We start from the raw sequence: 22,104 nt of genomic DNA, 5'->3' as shown, positions 1-22,104 counted from the left end.
GGATCATCCCTTTAGTCCAGAGCCAGGGAGAACTCACAGCTGCGGGGCTCAAACAGGGAACTTGGCTCATCCAGAACTGAATCAGAATCCTGGGACAAAAGGAGGCATAAAGTCTGACATGCCATCATGCTCATCGAGATCCAAAAGGTCATTGGATCCAGGGGCTAGCTTGCTAATACTGGGGGAGAAGATACGCCCCAGGTTGAAGTCTGCGCACCTGCAGGCTGCACCCCATTCTGGATGTGTCAGAAAGGCCCTCTACATAAGATTTACAAATTCTGGGGAGGAGACTGGTACAAGGGAAGTAAATGAAGTCTCACGGGATCTCTAGATGCCACACACACACACACACACACACACACACACACACCTCTGCTTTGCATCAGCATTGAAAAAGAAAGGTAGTGGGTGATTTTTTTTGCTTATATCCCAGACTCATAGCAGTTCACTAGCCCTTGAGGATGAGGATAATCCCAATGCTCCATCCCTCCCTCGTGTACATTACGGCACGCAGTACATGGACGTTCTTCCACCAGTAACTTGTCACAAATTCTACATGAATTCACATCCTCATCCCCTGAGAATTCTATGTCAGTTGACTGGGAGAAAAATTTTTGTTCGGGGGAAGGGGGGAGGGGAAAGTGTTTAGGCATATAAAGATTGTTGGAGAGAAAAAAAAAAAAAGATAGTTTGAAATCCAAGATGGCCATCACCAGTAAAAATCATGAAAAAAAATAGGCAGTCTCCACAAGCAGTTTAAGTGCAAAAACAGAAATAGGGCTTTTGGATGTGGGAGACCTAAACCCTAACCCCAGGTTCTGACCCACCCCTAATTCTCCCATAGGAATTGGTACCTGCCTGCAGCTTTTTCAATGCAGCTGTAAGGAGGAAATGACTGTGCATGAAACACTTCCTGTGATTTATCCAGACCACGGAATCTTCGGGCTGCAAGCCGGATGGACCGAACCCCCCTCCCAAAAGGGACCTCAGAACGACAGGGATAGGAAACATAGCCAGTACCCCGATACTCCAGAGGTTCTTACTTTGGGCACCCACTTTTACCATAATTTCTGGCCACTTCATTTTTAAGCTTAGATCTTTCCTTCCAAACAGAGACCTTGCTAGATGTCAAATACAGAAAGAACAAGGTAACTTCACAAGGACTTAGCTGTGCAGGAAATGTGAATCTCCTCATACACCCACCATATATTGCAAAAATGTGCAAAGGTCTGGTTTTTTCTTTCGATCACTACATAGCCTAATGCCACACAAGCAGCGCTGTTACAAACATATTCTAAAGGTCAATACTAAGGTTAACAAAGTTTCCTTCCTTGGACCACAAGGAGATACTGACAAACCACTGGAAGAGATCCCAAAACAATTACCTAGGCACAACACCCAAAGACCCACTCAGTGTGTGAACCAGTTGAGTGGAGTGGACTAACTGGGGGGTGGAAATGGGCCCGGAGTTTGCTCAGCAGAATTTCCCAGACCACCTCTTCCTCTCAACACATTGACACGCCACCACCACCACCATTAGGAACACCTCACCGGGTAGGCCAGCAATGCTTATAAACTTTATAAAACACATTATTATATTTTCTTATAAAGCACATATTTTAACTGAACTCTCCGACATCCTCAGCCTTGCCATTCACAAAAATAGAAGGAAGAAAAGTTCCCATTTCCTGCTGTCTCATGTCCCCGACCTATACAATATTTTTCTTCTGCAGACCCTTCAAAAGTCTGACCAAAGCCTCGTTTCACTTGCATTATAAAGTACTGAGGATGCCATCTCTCTCCAATCCCAGGTCCTAAAGTCTAAGACAGTAGCGCAAACTAGTGCTGCCCGATTCAAGAAGAAAAAAAAAAAAAATTTTGATTCGATTCAGCCTATTGAATTGTTTTTTTGATTCAACTTTCCTGCCCAATTGGGTTTTTGGTTTTTTTCAAACATCATGGTGGGTTTATTTTATAGCTTTTTCACCCCCCTTTGGCTTCTCCTAACCACACTGGCGCTGTGGTGTAAATAAAATAAAGAAACAAAAAGGACTTTTCCTCTCTGTTAAATCCTAGCTCACGTTTGCGGTCTAACACCAGCTCTGGCAGGATACACATTTCAAATCTGACATATTGTAATCACAAAACAGAAAATTAAATTAGTTTTTCTACCTTTTGTTGTCTGGTTATTTTTCAAATCTTGTTGGTCCAAGGCTCTGGTTGTCTTCTGATAACTTGCTTGCCACAGTCTCCTTCTTCCTTCTTGCTAACCATCCATCTGCCATCTCTGTCCTCCCCGTTTCCCTTCCCTCCCCAGGAGGTCTGGCATCTATCCTTTTTTCGTCTCCCTCCACAGATCCATCTTTTCTTAACTACCCTTTCATCCAGCATCTCTCCCTTCTTCCCCACCACCCCAGGGTCCACCATCTCTCCCTTTTTTTTCCCAACTACCCTCCTATCCAGTATCTCTATCCCCCCCTCCACACCATCCCTTGTGTCCAACTTCTCTCCCTTTCTGTTCCTTCCCTCTCTAAAAACCATGGTCCATCATCTCTCTCCCTCTTCTCTATTTTCAGACCCATTATTTCTTCCCACCTAAAGTCCGGCATATGCGCGTCTCTTTGAACCCCCCCCCCCCATTCCCTCTGTGTATTTCTACACCAGGGCCCCCCTCCCTGAAGGCCTGCCCCCCCTTAAAGATCTGCATCCCACCCCTGAAGGCCTGCACTCCCCCCCGAAGGCTTGCACCCCCCCTGAAGGCCTGCACCCCCCCCATTGAAGGCCTGCCTGCCTGTCCCCCCCTTTGAAGGCCTGCCTGCCTGATCCCCTCGAAGGCCTGTTCCCCCCTTGAAGGCCTGCACCCCCCGAAGGCCTGTTCCCCCCCTTGAAGGCCTGCCTGTTCTCCCCCTTGAAGGCCTGTCCCTCCCTTGAAAGCCTGCCTGCCTGCCCCCCCCTTGAAGGCCTGTCCCTCCCTTGAAAGCCTGCCTGCCTGTTCCCCCCTTGAAGGCCTGTCCCCCCTTTGAAGGCCTGCCTGCCTGTCTCCCCTTTGGAGATCTGCCTGTCCCCCCCTTGAAGGCCTGCCTGCCTGTCTCCCCTTTGAAGATCTGCCTGTCCCCCCCTTGAAGGCCTGCCTGCCTGTCTGTCACCCCCCTCCCCCTTGAAGGCCTGCCTGCCTGCCCGCCCCACCCCGAAGGACCGCTCGCCCCCCTGGCCTCCCTGCACCACCTATGAAGCAGCCCGCAGCGGGATCGCGATATCAGCGATCCCTGCGCTGCTTTGGAGCTGCTTCCTCCGCCGTGGTCCCGCCCCTCCTCTGACGTCAGAGGACGGGACCGCAGGAAGTAGCGCCGAAGCAGCTCAGTGATCGCTGACATCGCGATCCCGCTGCGGGCTGCTTCATAGGTGGTGCAAGGAGGCCAGGGGGCGAGCGGTCCTTCGGGGGTGGGGGGACTGAATGGCAAGGCCGGGAGCACCCCCCTCAGGACTTGCACCCGGGGCGGACCGCCCCCCCCCCCCTTAGTACGCTACTGCTTCCTGGTGAATCTTCTGTGAAGGAAGCGAACCCGGGACCTGGCGTGTGTAAGGGCACCTCTCACGTAACCCCACCAACCACACATTGGGGGGGACACACACTTCAAACCTTACAATGTGGGGGATGCTTTTGTGGGTGGCCGATGGGCAGGATATCAGATTTCTGGGGGAGAGAGGTTTCCTGGATGGTTGGATTATTCTATAAACTGCAGTCACCGTTGGGATTGGGGATATGTGGTAACCTGCTATTTTCCAGTTTGTTAGGAGCAGGAAGAGCAGTAAGAGGATCAGTATGAGCCTAACTGTGCTGGTTGCCATTGCTATTATGTGGGTGACGTTTGTATGAGAGGTGGTTCTTTACCTTTTGTTTTTGTTGGGTTGGTTCGTTTGTGTGAGGGAGGTTCCTTACCACTCGTTCTTATTGAATTGGGACTCTAGTATTGCTCACTTGAGGATAGTGTGCGAGTCGGCGAGTAGGATGCTGGTGATTATGTTTTCCCTGTCTCGGGGGAGGGGCGGAGCGGGGCTCGCACGCTCATCTCTTCGGTAGGCTAAGCATGCAAAATTAGCTGATCATGCAAGTAGTTATTAGATTTTCAGTCAGCTGGGTAGACTTGCAGAATAGAGGTACATGCAAATACTTATCAATTTTGTCAGTGGGTCCATGGATAGAGTATCCAGGGTTGGGAGGCAAGTCTTCCAAGTTAGGAGATAGATTTGCAGGGTACAGCCGTTTTGTAGAGAGGTGTGCACCCACGCTTTGCTGCTGGAGAGGGCCCTGATGCTGCCGATTGTGACGACAAGTCTCCTCTCCCGGCTGGTTGTGGGGAGGAGGCGGGCCAAAACTCGGGGCCGGCGAGCAGGGGAGCGATGGCTGCTTTCCCTGCAGCTGTTTGAAGAAAAAGTAAAAGTAAGTCTCTTCTCCCGGCCGGCTGTGGGGAAGAGGCGGGCCAAAACTCGGGGCCAGTGAGCAGGGGAGTGATGGCTGCTTTCCCTGCAGCTGCTTGAAGAAAAAGTAAGTCTCTTCTCCCGGCTGGCTGTGGGGAGGGGGCGGGCCGAAACATCTCCTTCATGTAGGTTGAACATATATGCCCTGTCTATGTGCTTGTTTGACATGTATATGACTCTGTAATTGATCTTTATTGGAATACCGAGTTTTATGTCTTTGCAGCTGGATATCTTTATGTAAAATGTCACACTTAATACTATTATGTATATTTTTATTGTTTTTTCTGTAAAACCAATAAAAATATTTAACACAAAAAGCATATGCATAAGTACTGGAAAATCACAAGCAATGCAGGCTGCCCTCCAAAGCAACAATTGGAATAAAGAGTCCAATTAAGGCAGGCTTCTAATTGGATTTTCTGGGGGGGGGGTGTCTCTGTGTTCTTCTTACCTGTTAGCTGATCCTGATTTGTAACATCACACACAATAAAGATAGCCTTTCCTTCTCCAAACTCTTCATCCAGTAAGGTTTTATACTCTTCACCTTTCTCCACAGCTATATCAATTAGACTCACCTGTCAGGGGAGGAGAAAAGGTAAAGATTGGGGGGAATAAAAGCACAAACAACCCATCATAGAGACAGGGAGACGCAAAGTAGAAAGGGAAGTACAGTTGCCACATTATTTCCCCTGCTGTCGGCTTTAAAGCGACTGCAAAAGTTTTGTGAGCTCTCCAAGCAGAAGACATGAAAGTGCTGCAAACACCTAGTCTGTCCGGCACTCACCGAAGCTCCGTTCTCCAGCAGCTCCCTGATTATGGCTTTGCCGATACCCTGCGCGGCCCCTGTCACTAGAGCTACTTTGCCCTCCACTTCCATTCTGCTGTAGTGTCGCAAGCTGACTGTACTCTGTACTGCTCCGGAACGTTCTCTGCTCTCCCCGGCTCGCTGTGATGATCACAGTTCCTCCCTCATTCTCTATTTATTTACTTTTTGCCTTGTGGGTGTAGGTTTCACGTTTAATGTGTGTGTGCTCCCCCCCCCCTCCCCTCCCCTCATAATACAATAGGCAGGGATTGCGAGCATGTGTGGGGCTTGGGAGGATGTTCCTTGTAGCTCGAGAGTTTTGAGGTGCCAGCCAGGTGCCACCTGCCCTTAGCACGCTGCCCCAACCCTCCTGCTCTTTTTTTTTTTTTTAGGGGGGGGGAAGGAGGGTTTCACCTGTCCAAACCTCAGTGTGTATTTGAGTTTGATCAAGGAAACTGCTGTTCTCTGTTCTGTATACAGGGACATTGTGACACGATAGATGAGAACACAACGAAGAGCACTGTTCCAACAGCGAGCCCGTGTTTTCACGCCCTCTGCTCCGAAATGAATCAATTGCATGAGAACTCGTTTTTGATAAGAACTTCTTGGCACCCTGCAACTTTTTTGCTTGAGCCTCGATTTTTCTAAAAGCAGCATTGTAAGCAAAATTTAAAACAAAAGTTTGGAACTGGCGTCTTTTTTCCTCCCTCAGGCTCCTTATACTGTAGTTACCTTAAAAATTCTAACTTTAAGACAAGCCTGGGGACTCCTGGTGTTAGTCAAGGAAAACGCTTGGGAAATCGGTCTTGTGATTTTCTTTCCCTCTATAGCGATTGTGGACCATCCAAACTGAGGTGGAGATTCCAAAGTCCGTGCAACTCGGATGACTAGGATAAATATCCTTTGCCCTCAGTTTAACAACCAGCACCTTGGATAATAAGTTGTGTACAGTGTGTCCTGTTCTTTCAAAAAGGAGTCCACATGTGTACTTGTAAACCGGCTAGATATTTGCTGATAGTCGGTATAGTAAAAATTTAATAAACTTGAATGCATTAACTTTATTTTATATACCGCAGTACCACAAACAGTTCAAAGCTGTTTACAGTGTAAGAGACTGTACATTTACAGCGAAGATACAATGCGAACTGTACATATTCAGTAAAGGTGTTTATACAGCAAAGAACAGTGTAGGTTTACCATGCAGGAGACTTTACATATACAGCAGAGATATATTAACAGCGGGATATGTATTGGCCCCCTCTCTCTCCCCTGCCCCACCCACACTTAAACTCCCCTTCCAATAACCACACCACTCGTGTATATGGATAAACAGCCGCAGCTCTGTTTATTAATAAACCATTAATTTAACACTTACATAACCAAAACAGTTTCCCGAGCTACACCTTAGCCAATACCAATAATATTCGGCCCCCGATCCTGCCATGCCAGCAAGGGTCTGGGGGGTGGCATGTCCCAACATGCCCCTTTAACCATAGTACCAGAACCCGGGCACGGCTCCCTGCCGCCCCCCCCCCCCCCCGCTCATCTCCTGATGAGCTGTACCATACCGTAGCTCGGGATAACCGCCTACCGAAACTCTGCCACCCACCAACCCAGACAAAAGAGGGCGGGAGGGTGGGCAGGAAAAGCCGCCTCGGAGGACCCAGGAAGAGACCGGGTCCTCCGAGGTCCCGGCTTTATCAGCTACGCCCAGCGCTCCCTCTCCTATCAGGAGGCAGCCCTGCAGCGGGAACTTCAAACCCGCCTGTCCTATGCTGCCTCCTGCTCACCTACTCCTCCCCCTCCCCTCGCGCGGAGCGCTCGTCTCAATGGGAGGCCGCGCGGGCCCTCATCCCCGCGTTACTCTGCCACCCACCAACCCAGACAAAAGAGGGCGGGAGGGTGGGCAGGAAAAGCCGCCTCGGAGGACCCAGGAAGAGACCGGGTCCTCCGAGGTCCCGGCTTTATCAGCTACGCCCAGCGCTCCCTCTCCTATCAGGAGGCAGCCCCGCAGCGGGAACTTCAAACCCGCCTGTCCTATGCTGCCTCCTGCTCACCTACTCCTCCCCCTCCCCTCGCGCGGAGCGCTCGTCTCGATGGGAGGCCGCGCGGGCCCTCATCCCCGTGTTACAGCCGCCCATCGAGACGAGACTCTCGGGCTCTCCTTAACAGCGGGATATGTATTGGCCCGCTCTCTCTCCCCTGCCCCACCCACACTTAAACTCCCCTTCCAATAACCACACCACTCATGTATATGGATAAACAGCCGCAGCTCTGTTTATTAATAAACCATTAATTTAACACTTACATAACCAAAACAGTTTCCCGAGCTACACCTTAGCCAATACCAATAATATTCGGCCCCCGATCCTGCCATGCCAGCAAGGGTCTGGGGGGTGGCATGTCCCAACATGCCCCTTTAACCATAGTACCAGAACCCGGGCACGGCTCCCTGCCGGCCCCCCCCGCTCATCTCCTGATGAGCTGTACCATACCGTAGCTCGGGATAACTGCCACAAGGCCTGCAAAACAGGCCTCCACCCAAAACAGGAGCTGCGACTACACATCCGCGGCAACAAGGTGAGACTCGCAACAGGTGGCAAAATCATCCAGCAGCAAGTCACACCCCACCGCCGACAAATGAACCCGATCCCGTGCATACAAACCCTTACAAGTTACATCCACCCAAGAATGTTGGATCTGCAACCCCCCCCATACCAACTACCTATTTAGCCACCTGTCTATTAATTTTAATTAACCCTCAAGTCCATCTGCGCGACTCTAATCTGCGCAGGCGTGGAATGATATCCGACCATACCAGCCGCAAATGGGGAAACCAGTCCAGCACACAGCGAAGGTCATCCTTAATACGGTCAATGAGCTGTTTGACCGTCATGGTGTCCACATCGTTGCCGCCTAGATGAACCAACAGGAGATCCGGCCTACGGGGATTAGAACGCTGGCGAGCCATCAGGGGAAGAAGCTGATGCCAGCGCATCCCCCGCTGCCCCCACCAGGAAACACGGACTCCCAGGTTCTCCAATCCCAAATGCCGGCCACCTGGGCGGATAAGTGCCCGCTCCCCCGCCCGATGTATAAAGGAGTGGCCCACGATCCACACAGAACAGGCCCGGGATACAGAAGCTGCAAAATTTAACACATTGAACCCCAGTCCCGACAATCACAGGTAGCTGTTAGTGAAATCGGTGCCCATGCCTCTGCACTAACTCCAAAGTGCCCATGCCCATGCACTAACCCCAAATCACTCCCCCCCAGCCCAAAGGAACCTAGACCCTATCCGGCCTCCCGAGTCCCCCAGGCCTTATATAGCCCCTGTAAGCCCCAGAAGACCAACGCCCTATGGGCACTGGTCGCAGCCCCAATACGGAAGGAGTGAGTCCCATAACGAGTAGGCAGTTCGCCGCAGCTACCAAGAGCCAACCGGAGAACTGCCAAAAACTGGTAGCGCGTGAGCGAGGAGCCATCCTCATGTAGGAATAAGGGAGCTCCCCCCTGAACCCGTACCTGAAGGAAGTTACGCATCAAAGTAACAGGACAGGACGAACTGCCAGGGATAGGATGTAGGACCAGAGAATGGCCTCTACCCGTTTGATCCGTTTTGGAGCGCGCAAGAAAGACCCGCAATGAGGGACCACAAAAACAAACATGCCTATGCTGCAACCCTTGCACCATGCCCCCGACAGTCTGAGTCCCCAGCAACTCTCCCACCCGTAGCGCTCCGAAAAACGCCACAGAGAAAGCTGCCTGAAAAAGCCGCCCTTCAAAGGGGGAGCGAGTTATCGCAGGCAGTGCTGCCAGGAGACGGACCAGCAAGTCGTGTGTGATTGGCAAACGGCTATCCGGAGGACGCGGTACTAAGCGCCCCATGGCGGCCAGCATGAGACGCACTAAGAACCCTGACATAGGGCAAGCCCAACCAAAGGCTCTGCAGAAAAAGGCAAAGCCCGCGAGGCGCCCTGAAACCGAACCCCGGGAATCACTGGATCGGAAGGCGTGCAACACATATTCTACCAACAACGCCTCTGACACTGAACCCGAGACCCATCCTCTCGACTCCAAAAAAGCGGCCACCAGGCGAAAGCCGGCACAGTAATGAGTCCACGTCGACGCAGCTACAGACATGCGGAGCATCTCCCAGACTTCGTCTTGACCAGGTCCCATAAACCTTCGGGCATCGGTGTACCTTCCAGACGTGCTTCCGGAGCAAGGAGCCGAAACTGTGAAAAACGAAAGCGAGACTGCATCAGCTATTGAATTCCGTGACCCTGGGACATGACGCGCGCGAATAAAAAGATTTAATTGCAGGCACCGCAACACTAATTCCCGAACCAACACATTGACCTCTAAACAACGCGCACTCTGCTTGTTCACCACCTCTACTACACCCTGATTGTCACACCAAAAAACTATCCGCCTGTCTCGTAACCGTGCAGGCCAAAGTTCGCACGCAACCACCAAAGGAAACAGTTCTAACAGCGTAATGTTACGCGTAACACCCTGAGCTCTCCAATTTTCCGGCCAACGCGCCACACACCACTCGCCCTGACAATACAGTCCAAATCCAAGACCTCCAGCAGCATCGGAAAACAGCTCGAAATCAAAATTAGCCACCTCTAGAGCCTGTATACGAAGAGTGCCATTGAACCCACGCAAAAATGTATCCCACATACCCAAATCAGCACGCACTCCAGCAGACAGCCTGATAAAATGCCTTTTGTCACGAACACCCGAAGTAGCAACTGCCAATCGTCGCAGAAATGCTCTACCCATGGGAAGCACCCGGCAAGCAAAATTGAGGGACCCCAACAGAGACTGCACATGCTTCAGGGTCACCGACCGCGATTGGAGAACTAGTTGAATCAAAGCTAGCAGCTGACCAATTTTACCCTCAGGAAGCCGAGTAACCATAGCCTCCGTATCAATTTCAATGCCCAGGAAGGTAAGGACATGCACCGGCCCCTCTGATTTGTCCACCGCCAAGGGAACCCCGAACTCCGCTGCCATATGCTCAAAAACATGCTTCAAATGAGCACAATCATCGGTGGCCGGAGAACCCACGAAAAGAAAATCATCTAAATAATGTACCACCGAGTCCAGGCGGGACCGTGAAACCGTAACCCAGTGGAGAAACGAACTAAAACGCTCAAAGTAGGCGCACAAAATGGAGCAACCCATAGGCAAGCAACGATCGAAATAGTAATACCCCTCAAAGCGGAAGCCCAACAAAGGGTACGAATCAGGATGGACCGGCAAGAGGCGAAAAGCCGCCTCTATGTCGACCTTCGCCAGCAACGCCCCCCTACCGGCGCGCAACACCAGTCACACTGCAGTATCAAAAGAAGCGTACCGCACCTAGCACAGATCCGCCGGGATGCCCTCATTAACCGATGCGCCGACTGGGCGAGACAAGTTGTGAATTAGTCGAAACTTCCCAGGCTCCTTCTTGGGAATCACTGCTAAGGGTGAGACTATCATAGAAGGAAAGGGGCGAACCCGAAATGGCCCTGCAATCCTTCCCAATGCGATTTCCCCATCCAATTTAGCCTGCACCACCTCCCTTAAGTGCCGCACAGAAGACGCATTTTGCACCCGACATTCCCTCAAGTCGCCCTGAAAAGGAATAGGGAAACCCTCCGAAAACCCCCTTTCAAGCTGATCAGCAGCCGCGCGATCCCCATAGCGCTGTAACCAAGGGCAAAGAGCCGCCACCCGCACTGGCGTGGGCAATGTGCCCAGCACCCTACGCTTTACTTGGTCCTGACGAAGCTCCCCCCCCCCTTTTTGGGGCATTTGAGGGCGGAATGCGCTTGACCACAGATTGAACAGGCATGCCGGAATCTACAATCCGTGAAGGCGCAAGTAGCTTGGTTGAATCGCCTGTGCCCCCCCCTGCAAACCCCCCAACTGTGGGCCGAAAGGACCGTCCATTACCCCCTCCCGCGGGGGACCTGATGGGACCCTGAACCGCGGAACTGGACCGGCATGCCATGTGGGTTAACCACAAGTTAACATCCTGCGTGCCCCAGGACATGAACCCGTTCTCCTCCATTTTGACACGGAAGGCCTCGTCGTAATTGAGCCACGACCAGCCTCCGAAACGTTGGTAGGCATCCAACACCGAGTCTGCGTAAGATAATAAAATCCCGTAATCCTGCGGCCGCGCCCTACCCCAAACACTTGCCAAGCGCAAGAAGGATGTAATCCAATTAACAATGTTCCGCGACACCGGCCCCGCTTTGGACAACCCACCCTCCTTCTTATCTTTCTTTTTACTCCTACGGCGAGACCTGCCTTCCATCAAGCGGAAGATATCTACGCAAGCGCGCTTCCTAATCCTGTGACGCAACCTTTTTGGAACCCTTTCCCAGAGCTCTGACAATGCCACTAACGCCGGAGCACCTCTCGCCTGAGACCCGGACGGCCCCGCCTCTCCGCCACCCGTCTCCCCCCCCCACCGGGCATGCATGGGAGGACGTAGAAGATCTAGAAGTAGAAGACGATGACGAAGAGGAGGAGGATGACGAGGATATACGCCCGCGCCTACCCCGCCTCTTACGTTTTGATTTAACCCTCTTACCCCCAGCAGCAGCCACAGGTGCCGTATTACCCTGAAGCAGTGGGTCCCGCACTCCAGCCAGAGGATCCACGGCGCCGTCCGTAGCAACCGCACGCTCAGCCGATGGCTCCCGAGCATCACCAGCAACAGCCACACCAGATTCATGCTGTGCCATCACTCCAGGAGACTCACCAGGCACCGCTCTCGCACGTTCCAGTCTCTGCGAAGAAGGAACATCCACGCCAGCAATCGAGACCTGTAAAGAAAAACCAGACAGAGGAGCAGCAACCGACACTCCCCCACTCTCGCGGACCCCGAGACCCTCATGACTCCGGAATCCATCAGCCCACCCCAGGCCCTGCCCAGGGTGCCAACCCACTCCCGGCACCGAACCCCATGGCAAAGACGAGCCTGCTGAGGGGCCGCCCGACATCCAAGGGGGTATCCCCCACACAGACCCCCAAGGATTCAAACCCCAAGAAGGCCCTGCACCGAGTGGACCCCTGAGCCGGTCACTAGTAGCGCCCACCCCAACAGTCCCATTGCCTCCCATAACACTGGCCACCTCCCTCTCACCTACAACAGAAGGCCCCGGGGCAGACGCAGAAGGGCTGTGCTGCCCATACAGTCTGCCTCCCACAACACTAGTCACCTCCCTCTCTCCGTCTACAGAAGGCCCCAGGACAGACGCAGAAGGGCTGTGATGCCTATACAGTCTGCCAGCCAAAACTGGCAGACTGGAAGGCCTCCCCGCCGATCTCCCTGAACCGCGGCCACGCGGTCTCCTGGCGGCTGTCCTCCCCCTCCCCCGCTCATGAATGGGCACTGTAGGCCCCGCACCGGGTCGCGCAGCCCTGCCTTCCACCTCGCCCAGGCCCGCCCCCGTGACCACGAGGGCCGAAAGAGCAGCCGTTTTAGAACGGCGCGTCGGTCTCCCCCTCTCCCCACCGCCGCCGACTCCCACCTGTTCATCTTCACTGAGTGAGTCGCCGGCGAGTAGGGAGATCTCCGCTATGCCATCCGCACCCGCCATGCTCGCGCCGCCTCGGAGGAATCAGGAAGAGCAGGAAAAGCCGCCTCGGAGGACTCAGGAAGAGACCGGGTCCTCCGAGGTACCGGCTTTATCAGCTATGCCCAGCGCTCCCTCTCCTATCAGGAGGCAGCCCCGCAGCGGGAACTTCAAACCCGCCTATCCTATGCTGCCTCCTGCTCACCTACTCCTCCCCCTCCCCTCGCGCAGAGCGCTCGTCTTGATGGGAGGCCGCGCGGGCCCTCATCCCTGCGTTACAGCCGCCCATCGAGACAAGACTCTCGGGCTCTCCTATATAGTGGAGAGGCAGTGCGAGAGGCATTATAATGAACAAAGCAGTGTACATAAACCAATGCAGGGTGGTGAATGTCAAGAAGACTACCAGTATCAGTTATAGGATGGAAGTATTTGATTATTTGGTGATGGGGGAGGTTCCAGAAATTTGTCATAGAGGAAAGATTTGAGAGATTTCCTGAAGGATGAGTAAGATGGGGCAGATGAGATGAGGGTGGTCAGGCAGTTTGTCCATCTGCCAGCTTGGTATGAGAGAGTTCTATTGAAGAATCATTTGTAGGTGCATCCCTTTGGGGAAGGGTAGGTAAACAGGTTGGCATTGCGCATGCGGGTGGTTCCAGGGAACACGAAGTGGTGAGACAGATAAATCGGGGATAAGCCAGTTAAGGTTTTGAAGCAGAGGCAGGCATTACTCACCTTAGCTTTAAACTCAGGTCATCATATGATGATGTAAATGATAGTACTTTTAAATTCAGCACCATTTAATTAAGCAATTAGAGTTGATGCCACAGAGAATGACTATGACTCACCTGCTGTATATGCAAGAGCCTGAGGCTCTCAATATAGCTTAATTTGTGCATACCTTGAGAGAGAAAGAGAAGTAAATGTATTATTTATTTAAAAATATTTATATTCCACTCATCCATTTTAGGCATGTCATAATTCAAACATCTGAAATAGAAGAAACAACACAACATGACAATAAAACAATGCATAGATATTTACATTCCATTACTAGATTCATCAGCATTGCAATGAAAATGTTCAAATCCCAGCCTCAAATTATTCAATAGAATAATGTGACAGAAATAGAGAGGTAAGGAATAGAACAGGATGAAAGAAATAAAAAAGAAACATCCCCCTTAAGTTTATTAACGTACAGTCTCAAGCCTTCACAGTTAGTATTCAAGTACAATAGGAATTTCTCTATCCTCAGAAGATTTACAGTCAAGGAGCATATGAACTGAATGATTTGTCTCATTTCATATCTATGGCAAAAATGCATAGGGGTCCTTTTGCAACTGTAAGGAAAGACTAAAATGGTTAGGGCTCTTCAACTTGGAAAAGAGACAGCTGAGGGGAGATATGATTGAAGTGTACAAAATCCTGAGTGGAGTAGAACGGGTACAAGTGGTTCGATTTTTCACTGTCAAAAATTACAAAGACTGGGGGACACTCGATGAAGTTACAGGGATATACTTTTAAAACCAATAGGAGGAATTTTTTTTTTCACTCAGAGAATAGTTAAGCTCTGGAATGCATTGCCAGAGGTTGTGGTAAGAGCTGATAGCATAGCTGGTTTTAAGAAACGTTTGGACAATTTCCTGGAGGAAAAGTCCAGTCTGTTACTGGAGGGCCTTCGCACATGCGCAGATGTCATCGTGTCAATGTCTGCACACTTCTGGATGCCCTTGAACCACGGCCACAATGTTTAGTGTGCTGCGGCTTCACAAAGTTTGTGAGACACTACCCTAAACTATACTGTTGCCTCAGATTTTTGCAGCTCAAATGAATGACCTTGCATTTTTTATCATTAAATCTTAGTTGCCAAATTTCAGACCATTCTTCAAGCTTTGCTAGGTTCTTCTTCCTGTTATTTACACCATCAGGGGTAACTACAGTATTGCAGATTTTTGTATCATCCGCAAAGAGGCACATCTCACCTGTCAGCCCTTCAGCAATATCACTTACAAAAATGTTAAAAAGAACAGGCCCAAGAACCAAATCTTGAGGCACACCACTGGTAACATCCCTGTCCTTAGAGTGATCTCCATTGACTACTACACTCTATCACTTTCCACTCAATCAGTTCCTGACCCAGTCTGTCACATTGGGGCCCATCCCAAGGGCACTCAGTTTATTTAGTAGATGTTAAATTCTAAATACACCATATCTAGCACACTCCCTCTATCCAATTCTCTGGTCACCCAGTCAAAGAAATTAATCAGATTTGTCTGACAATTCCTGCCTCTAGTGAATCCATGTTGCCAAGGGTCCTGTAATCCACTGAATTCCAGAAACATCACTATTGTCCATTTTAAATGTGTTTCCATGAATTTACTTACCACAGAAGTCAGGCTTACATCAACTTTGTGAAGATGGACCACATCCATCCTTTTCCAGTCCTCCAGTACCACTTCCAGCTCTAGAGAAGTATTGAAAAAGTCATCCAGAGGAGTCGCCAGAACTTCCCTAAGTTCCATCAGTACTCTTGGATGTACACCATCTAGCCCCATCACTTTGTCTACCTTTAGTTTAGCTAGCTCCTTGTGAACACAATCTTTTGAAAATCGATCAGGGTCTACCACACCTCCATCCCTATTTGCATTTGTCTTCTGTGAACCCGCTGCTGACACTTCAGCTGTGAGGGGCCTTAGGCATCTGAGCCAGTCAGGGCCCTTAGGCCCCTCCCTGTGCATCCCAGGATGCACCGAGAAGGGGAAGGACCACCAATTTGGAGTGATGGGCCTGCAAGTAGGAGGGATTGCACATCCCTCCTACTGTCTTCTTCACGTAGAGGTACAGGGTGGTTTGGGGAGGTGGGGGTTGGTTCAGGGGGGCCAGGGAGGCATCCAGCAGCAAGAGGGAGTGAGCATCCCTCCTGCCTCTATTTTTTGTTCCAGAGGTTGTCATGGGGGTCATTATCCAGGGGAGCTCATCTTTTTTTAGGTAGGTATTTTATGTGTGTTACACACATACAACATCTGTACCCATAGAAACAAACAAACAAACATGGCAGACTTGTCGGTAAAATCTGTCTTTTTTTTGGGGGGGGTTGGTATTAGCGGTCTGCTTATGACTTTGCAATGTTAGGCCATTAGTCGGATGACCCTTTTTAATATTAATGACCTAATTTTAATAGTAATGAGGTCATTTGCATGCCAGAGTCAGAGAATGTATGAATGCATGGAAAACCATGCGGTAAGCTGTTTTGAACATTGGGTCGGCAAATTCAATCAGTTGCTAAACTAGTCAAACTGGTTTAGCGACCATCGGTACACAATTGGAGCATTTAGTGCATCGAGGCCCGAGTCAATGGCATCTAACACACATACATACTTTCTTACTTGGTTACTCTGTCATCTTCTATATGTTCCATCTTTGCTTACATTCTGTGCTATTGTAATTGTCTATTGCAGTGTTCTTCAACCACCGGTCCATGGACCAGTGCCGGTCCACAGAAATTTCCTGCCGGTCCACAAGGCCAGCACGTGGATCAGGCCCAAAACAGTATTCTTCAACCGCCGGTCCATGGTGCGATCGATGCTGCGTTATCTTCGAGCCAGCTCCCTCTTCCTAACTGATTCAGTGCACAAAGCCACGGGCAGTAGCTCCTACAGGCATCCTGCGCCTGAACCGGAAGCCTTCTCTCTGACGTTGCAACGTCAGAGGGAAGGCTTCCAGATGAGGCTTCCCTTGAGGCAAGGGATGTGCAAGGTGCAATTAGTACTATTATGGGGGCGGGGTCTGGGGTGGATATTATGTAGAGATGGGCGGGGGCTGGCCCATGACTTAGCCCAGTGTTCTTCAACCGCCGGTCCACGGACCGATGCCGGTCCACAGAATAATTTTTTTATTTCTGCCGGTCCATAGGTGTAAAAAGGTTGAAAAACACTGGTCTATTGCATATGTTTAACTTAGTCTTGCTGTAGACTGCCTTGAGTGAATTCCTTCAAACAGATTGTAAATAAATAAACATTTTAAAAACTGTTATGTTTCCCACCCATCTAGCAATTTTACTTTCACATCTTCCTAGCATCCAGTCTCAATTCTGATTTTTGTTGGATACGATTCTCAGGCTCCAGAACATAGGGTGCCTGAACACTGTCCAGCAGGTGCAGTCATGGAATTAAAATAAGAAAGAAAGGACTTTCTTGTACTGCTACTCCCTCTTCTTATCACACCTTGTTGAACATCCTGTCCTTTCAGTCATGTGTGCATCCGAATGTTTTCCAGGAGTATTCACTAAATTCAGGCCAGGCTGAGGGTCATTAATTATATGGGAAGAATATCTGTGGCCACTTTAACCTCTAGGTGGGTTGCCAAGATATAACTTTGGGGGTAGTTCTAATCAATAAATTAATAGATGTTAGAATATGCCAAACATATTCTTTGATTTGAAAAACAAAAATACAGAAAGCGGATCCTTCTATGTATAATCCAACCCAATAAATCAATTTTGGTGAACTAATAGGGTTCCTGGATATTCAAAAAACTAACTTCTTTACACAGATAAAATTGGCTATCTCATGCCTACCAATTAATAAAAGAATTTTTAAGATAAATTCATTAATAATTTTAATTTGTCCTAAATTTAATACAAAACTACTCTTAATGACTTAGGTGAAACAACTAGGAGGGAAGGCATATCATAAGACATTGGTAGCTTTCAGTGCATAGGACCTCCCATAACCTACGCTATCTCAGGTCCACATTCTGCTGTCCTGTTATAATCATCTATGCCAACTCCTCCTTCCCTTCCCTTAATATTTCAAACCCACTTATTAACTTTATTTATTTTTATTATTATTATTATTCCCAATAGGCAGATTTAATTTTTATCCCCAATGAAACTTAGTTTTATTCATGAAGGACTACTTCTACTAAAAAAAAACCCTCATTTTTCAAATGGCACAACTCCCAATCCATTCAAAAAGCTACCTTATAAAAACTTTAAATTCAATCCATATAATAGCAACACTTATCTTCAATAGTCTGTTGCTAATCCAACATTGGTCTGCAGTTGATATCTAACGTTGGTCTGCAGTTGATATCTAAGATCTGGCTCAGTCCTACCACAAGGCTGCTACTAGAGGTCATGGCAACCATTTTGATGAGGCAGCTGCTAGGGGCAGAAGGAGTAGGTTCGCTCCTGGCCCCAACGTGCCTACTGGATCACCAGAGATCTTATGTAGGCTCAGGGAGAGGGAGTTATCATGACCATGGGATAGGGGGTTGATTGGCTATCCTTGCCAAGGAGGAGAGGGAATTGACAAGGGAGGGGGGCTGTTCTGGGAAGGAGAGAGATAAAAAAGAAATGATGTTCCAGGGGGAGGAGGATTGAAAGGAAAGGTTATACCAGAGGGATAGGAAATATTCTGTATAGAAAGGAGATTAGAGAGGCTGGAGACCATTTTAAGGGTTTTGTGGATGCCAGCTTATATTCAGTGCTGACTAGAATTGCCTGATTCCCAATTCAAATCGATTCAGCAATTCACTTTGGCTGAATTGATTTGATTCTGGAAAAAAATCGGACTGACCGATTTAGTGCAGGCTAATAAGGAGGTGCTCTGAGGGCCGGTGTCTTCATGGTCTGGAAACTGCTCAGCAGCAGCAGCCTTCACAACACGCTGTTCTTTCTGGTGTCAGGCCTTCCTCTCTGCTGGGTCCTGCCTTTGCAGAAACAAGAAGTAGGCGAGACCCAGCCGAGAGGAAGGCCCGACGCTGGGAAGAACAGTGTGTTGTGAAGGCTGCTGCAGAGAAGTTCCTTCCTACAATGACTCTAGCCCCACACTGGTCTTTCTTAGCAGGGCAGAAGATAGTTTTGGTCAAGTGAATTGATAGCGTCCTTATCCTACAAGTCACCCAGATTCACCAGAGTGTGACTAAGGTGGAAAAGTCATATGTAGAATATGGGGACAAGCTGAACACTATGGAACATTTGATATCAGCTTAGCAACAAAGAGTTATAGCATTGATTAAGGGTCAGACCAATCCTGGAAAGTTTCATAACTTTTCTAAAGTGGTCCTGTCAACTCCTGAAGGAATAATTTGGCAGTATAGGGAAATTTTGAAAGACCCTGATAAACTGTGTAGCTCGTTACCAGAAGTTTCTTTACTCCTTCTCACACTGTCAGGGTTTCTGATAATCCACAGGGTAGAAAACTTTCTGTAATGTCTGAAGATGGATCAGGAACAATTATGCATATTTTATACCACTTTCATATCATCTGAGTACAAGTCTTGGGGGGGGAGGGGGAGGATGACATGTTATACTGGACCTTAGCAAGTAAAAATTAATATTGCTGGAAATGCAAGTTATCATTGTTGCAGCAGCATTTTTACTACTGCCAAAAGCCATTTGATGTCATTGATCATGATATTTTATTTTTTTTTAAATCACTTTTATTAGAAAGGGTACAGCAGGGAATTTAAAATAAGAGCTTTGCAGTCTAAGCATTTTTTAGTTAAAGATTTGATCACATCTTATAATTTGGATATTTTTTTTCTCACTGAAATTTGGTTATCTCAGGTGGACACTTCCTATTTGATACTATCCACCAGGATATGCTTATCATTTTGCCACAAGGTCTACAGGTCACGGAGGAGGTCTAGCCCTGATGTTTTCTTCTACTCTTTCTGTAATTATTCAATCATCTTATTCTTGTAAACACTAGCTGAGAATTTATGTTTACAAATGAGATTGTATTCTCCATTAAATTTTCTTTATCATCTGCCACCAGTAACAGAAGTATATTTAAATTAAATTGAGCAGATTATTGCTCAACATTGTGTTCTTTCAGATTATCCTGTTATTTTGGGTGATTTCAGTATTCACAAGATGATTGCTCTGACAATATTGCTGCTGATTTTACCACATTCCTTCAAGATATGCAGTTGCATCAACACGTACATGTTCCCACCCATTCTGCAGGGCATACATTAGGTTTGGTTTTATCTCATTCTCATTCTCTTATTTCATTGTGGGATCTTACTTTTCTTTCTTTACCATGGACTGATCATTGTCTTATATTTTTTATTCTTTATTATTAACAGGATCTTTTTCACAAACAAACTCATCTTAATTCTTGGGTGTGATCATTTTGGCAAGTTACAATAGAAAATGTTTCTAATAAGTTCACTCTGGAAATTATTTTATTTTCTTTCCATCCTTTGGAAGAAAGGGTATCATTCTGTAACAAGGCTACATCATCTGCATTTAATGCATTGGCCCCTGTCCAGATTGTTCCCATAAGATCATTGAAATGGGAACTGTGGTTTACCCCAGAACACTTTTTATTGAAAAAACAACTTCGCCAGAAAGAGCGTTTTTGGCAGAAAAAAAATCAGCAGGACTACTAAGCTACAAACATCTAGTTTCTATTTACAAATGTATAGCTACAGATGCTCATAGATCATATTATTCTTAACAGATTATGTCGGCTCCAAATATGGGAAACTCTATAGGATTTTTCATGTATTGACAGATTCTTCCACTTCAAAAGTGAATGTTTCTACTCGTGCTCATATTTTAGCAGATTCAGTCCAGTGAATAATTCTAGATGTTTCCTCCACCTTACAAATTTGGTTACAATCAGTTTCCAATTCTACTGTAGTGGCTTCTGTTACTCAAACTGTAGATTCTTCCTGTGACTCTTTTCTTCATTTCAGATTTCTACTGTTACTGAATTACAGACGTCATTTAGGACTTGATTCTGGAAACTGTGCCTGTCACAGTAGGTGCCTACAAAATGGGTGCCTACTACGTGTCAATCACTGGTAGGCGTGGAGGGGCATAATAAAAAAAAAGTCTAAGTCCCCTTTTGGCCTAAGGCCTTAAACGTTGAAAGTAGAAGCAGGGAAAATGTCCATAATCCAAAAAAACGTCCAAATGGAGGTTTTTTTTGATAATGGCCTGCCTCTATGTTCAGCTGTTTAAACGCCCAGACCACCACTACGTCTAAACTTATACCCCATAATGAACCAAAAAAACACCTAAGCCCCAAACGTCCAAACCAAGGGCTTTTAGGCGAAGGAGGAGCCAGTCCCTCGCCTAAAAGCTGGATTCTGTAACCGGTGTCTGTCAAAACGAACACCGGTTACAGAATCCACCCCAACCCCCCCCCCCCCGCCGACATCAGGGCAGGAGGGAACCCAAGCCCTCCTAGCCTCTCACCCCCCACCCCCTACACGATCGGGCAGGAGGGAGCCCAACCCCTCCTTCCCAGGTGGATCCCCCTACCCCCCACCCCCCACTACAATACAGGCAGGAGGGATCCCAGGCCCTCCTGCCCTCGACACAACCCCCCCAATGTCCACCCCCCCAAACCCCCGATCGCCCCCCCCACCGACCCATGAACCCCCTCTGACCCCACAACCCCCCGACCCCCAGTCTCACCTTCCATACCTCTGAAATGTTGGCCGGATGGACAGGTGCCAAGCCCGCCCGTCCAGCAGGCTAGCCGGCTGCAGAATGGGGCCGGATTGGCCCAGGCGGCTGAAACCCCGCCCACAGGAAGTGCTGCGGTTCGGAGGGGTGTAGGCGATCATCATCGTGGCAGGAGAGATGAGCCATCTCATGTAAGGTGCCTGACTCATGCCTATGGAAGTGCCTAGATAGGATTTTGTAAAAAATTACTCCACTGAGCTGACACTGGTAGATATTACTACTTTCATTTGCATGCATATTGATCAAGGTAAAATGGTGATTCTTATGTCACTAGATTTATTTAGTGCATTTGATCTGATTGATCACAAACTTTTACTAGAATATTTACAGGCCATAGGATTGACAAAAACAGTATTAGCTTGGTTTCAGTTGTATTTGTCATCATGCTCATATATGGTTTCTTGGAAAGGAGAGCACTGTTTGCCTTTTTCTTTTACTTGTGCAGTTCCACAAGGTTCCGAGTTGGCACCTGTTTAGTGAACATCGCCTAAATTGTACTGCACAGTGCCTACCAATTTACTACTAATTCTCTGTCCATAAAATACTTATGAATCATAAGTATACATATTGAACAAATGTTTCAAGTTTATTTTTAATTTGATAAATCGCTTATTCACAATTTGCTAAGCGAGTTACAGTAATATATAAAATAAATATAGAATTCTACATACTGTTTAAAATTTAACTATAATGGGTTAGACTGACGAACTTACAGACAAAATTGAATACACAAGGATAAAGGGGATAAA

The 22,104-nt window shown here is 48.4% G+C and overlaps 1 protein-coding gene across 8 annotated transcripts in view; it reads right to left on the bottom strand.

Annotated features, from left to right (window-relative positions):
* HPGD (15-hydroxyprostaglandin dehydrogenase) overlaps nt 1-5,442 on the bottom strand; it is a 287,193-nt gene extending 281,751 nt beyond the window's left edge. For all 8 annotated transcript variants that reach the window (XR_004539278.1, XR_004539281.1, XM_033942717.1 and 5 more), the window contains exons 1-2: nt 5,264-5,442; nt 4,931-5,054 (exon numbers count right to left, since the gene is read on the bottom strand). Coding sequence is in view for 6 of the 8 variants with exons in the window: in XM_033942717.1 (XP_033798608.1) it covers nt 4,931-5,054; nt 5,264-5,356 (217 nt within the window). In the remaining 2 variants the exon portion in view is untranslated. The remainder of the gene's footprint in view (nt 1-4,930; nt 5,055-5,263) is intronic.
* Nucleotides 5,443-22,104: the final 16,662 nt, after the last annotated feature.

Source organism: Geotrypetes seraphini, chromosome 1, assembly GCF_902459505.1.
Source record: "Geotrypetes seraphini chromosome 1, aGeoSer1.1, whole genome shotgun sequence".
NCBI classification, from domain to species: domain Eukaryota; kingdom Metazoa; phylum Chordata; class Amphibia; order Gymnophiona; family Dermophiidae; genus Geotrypetes; species Geotrypetes seraphini.
This window is presented reverse-complemented; position numbering and strand designations above follow the sequence as displayed.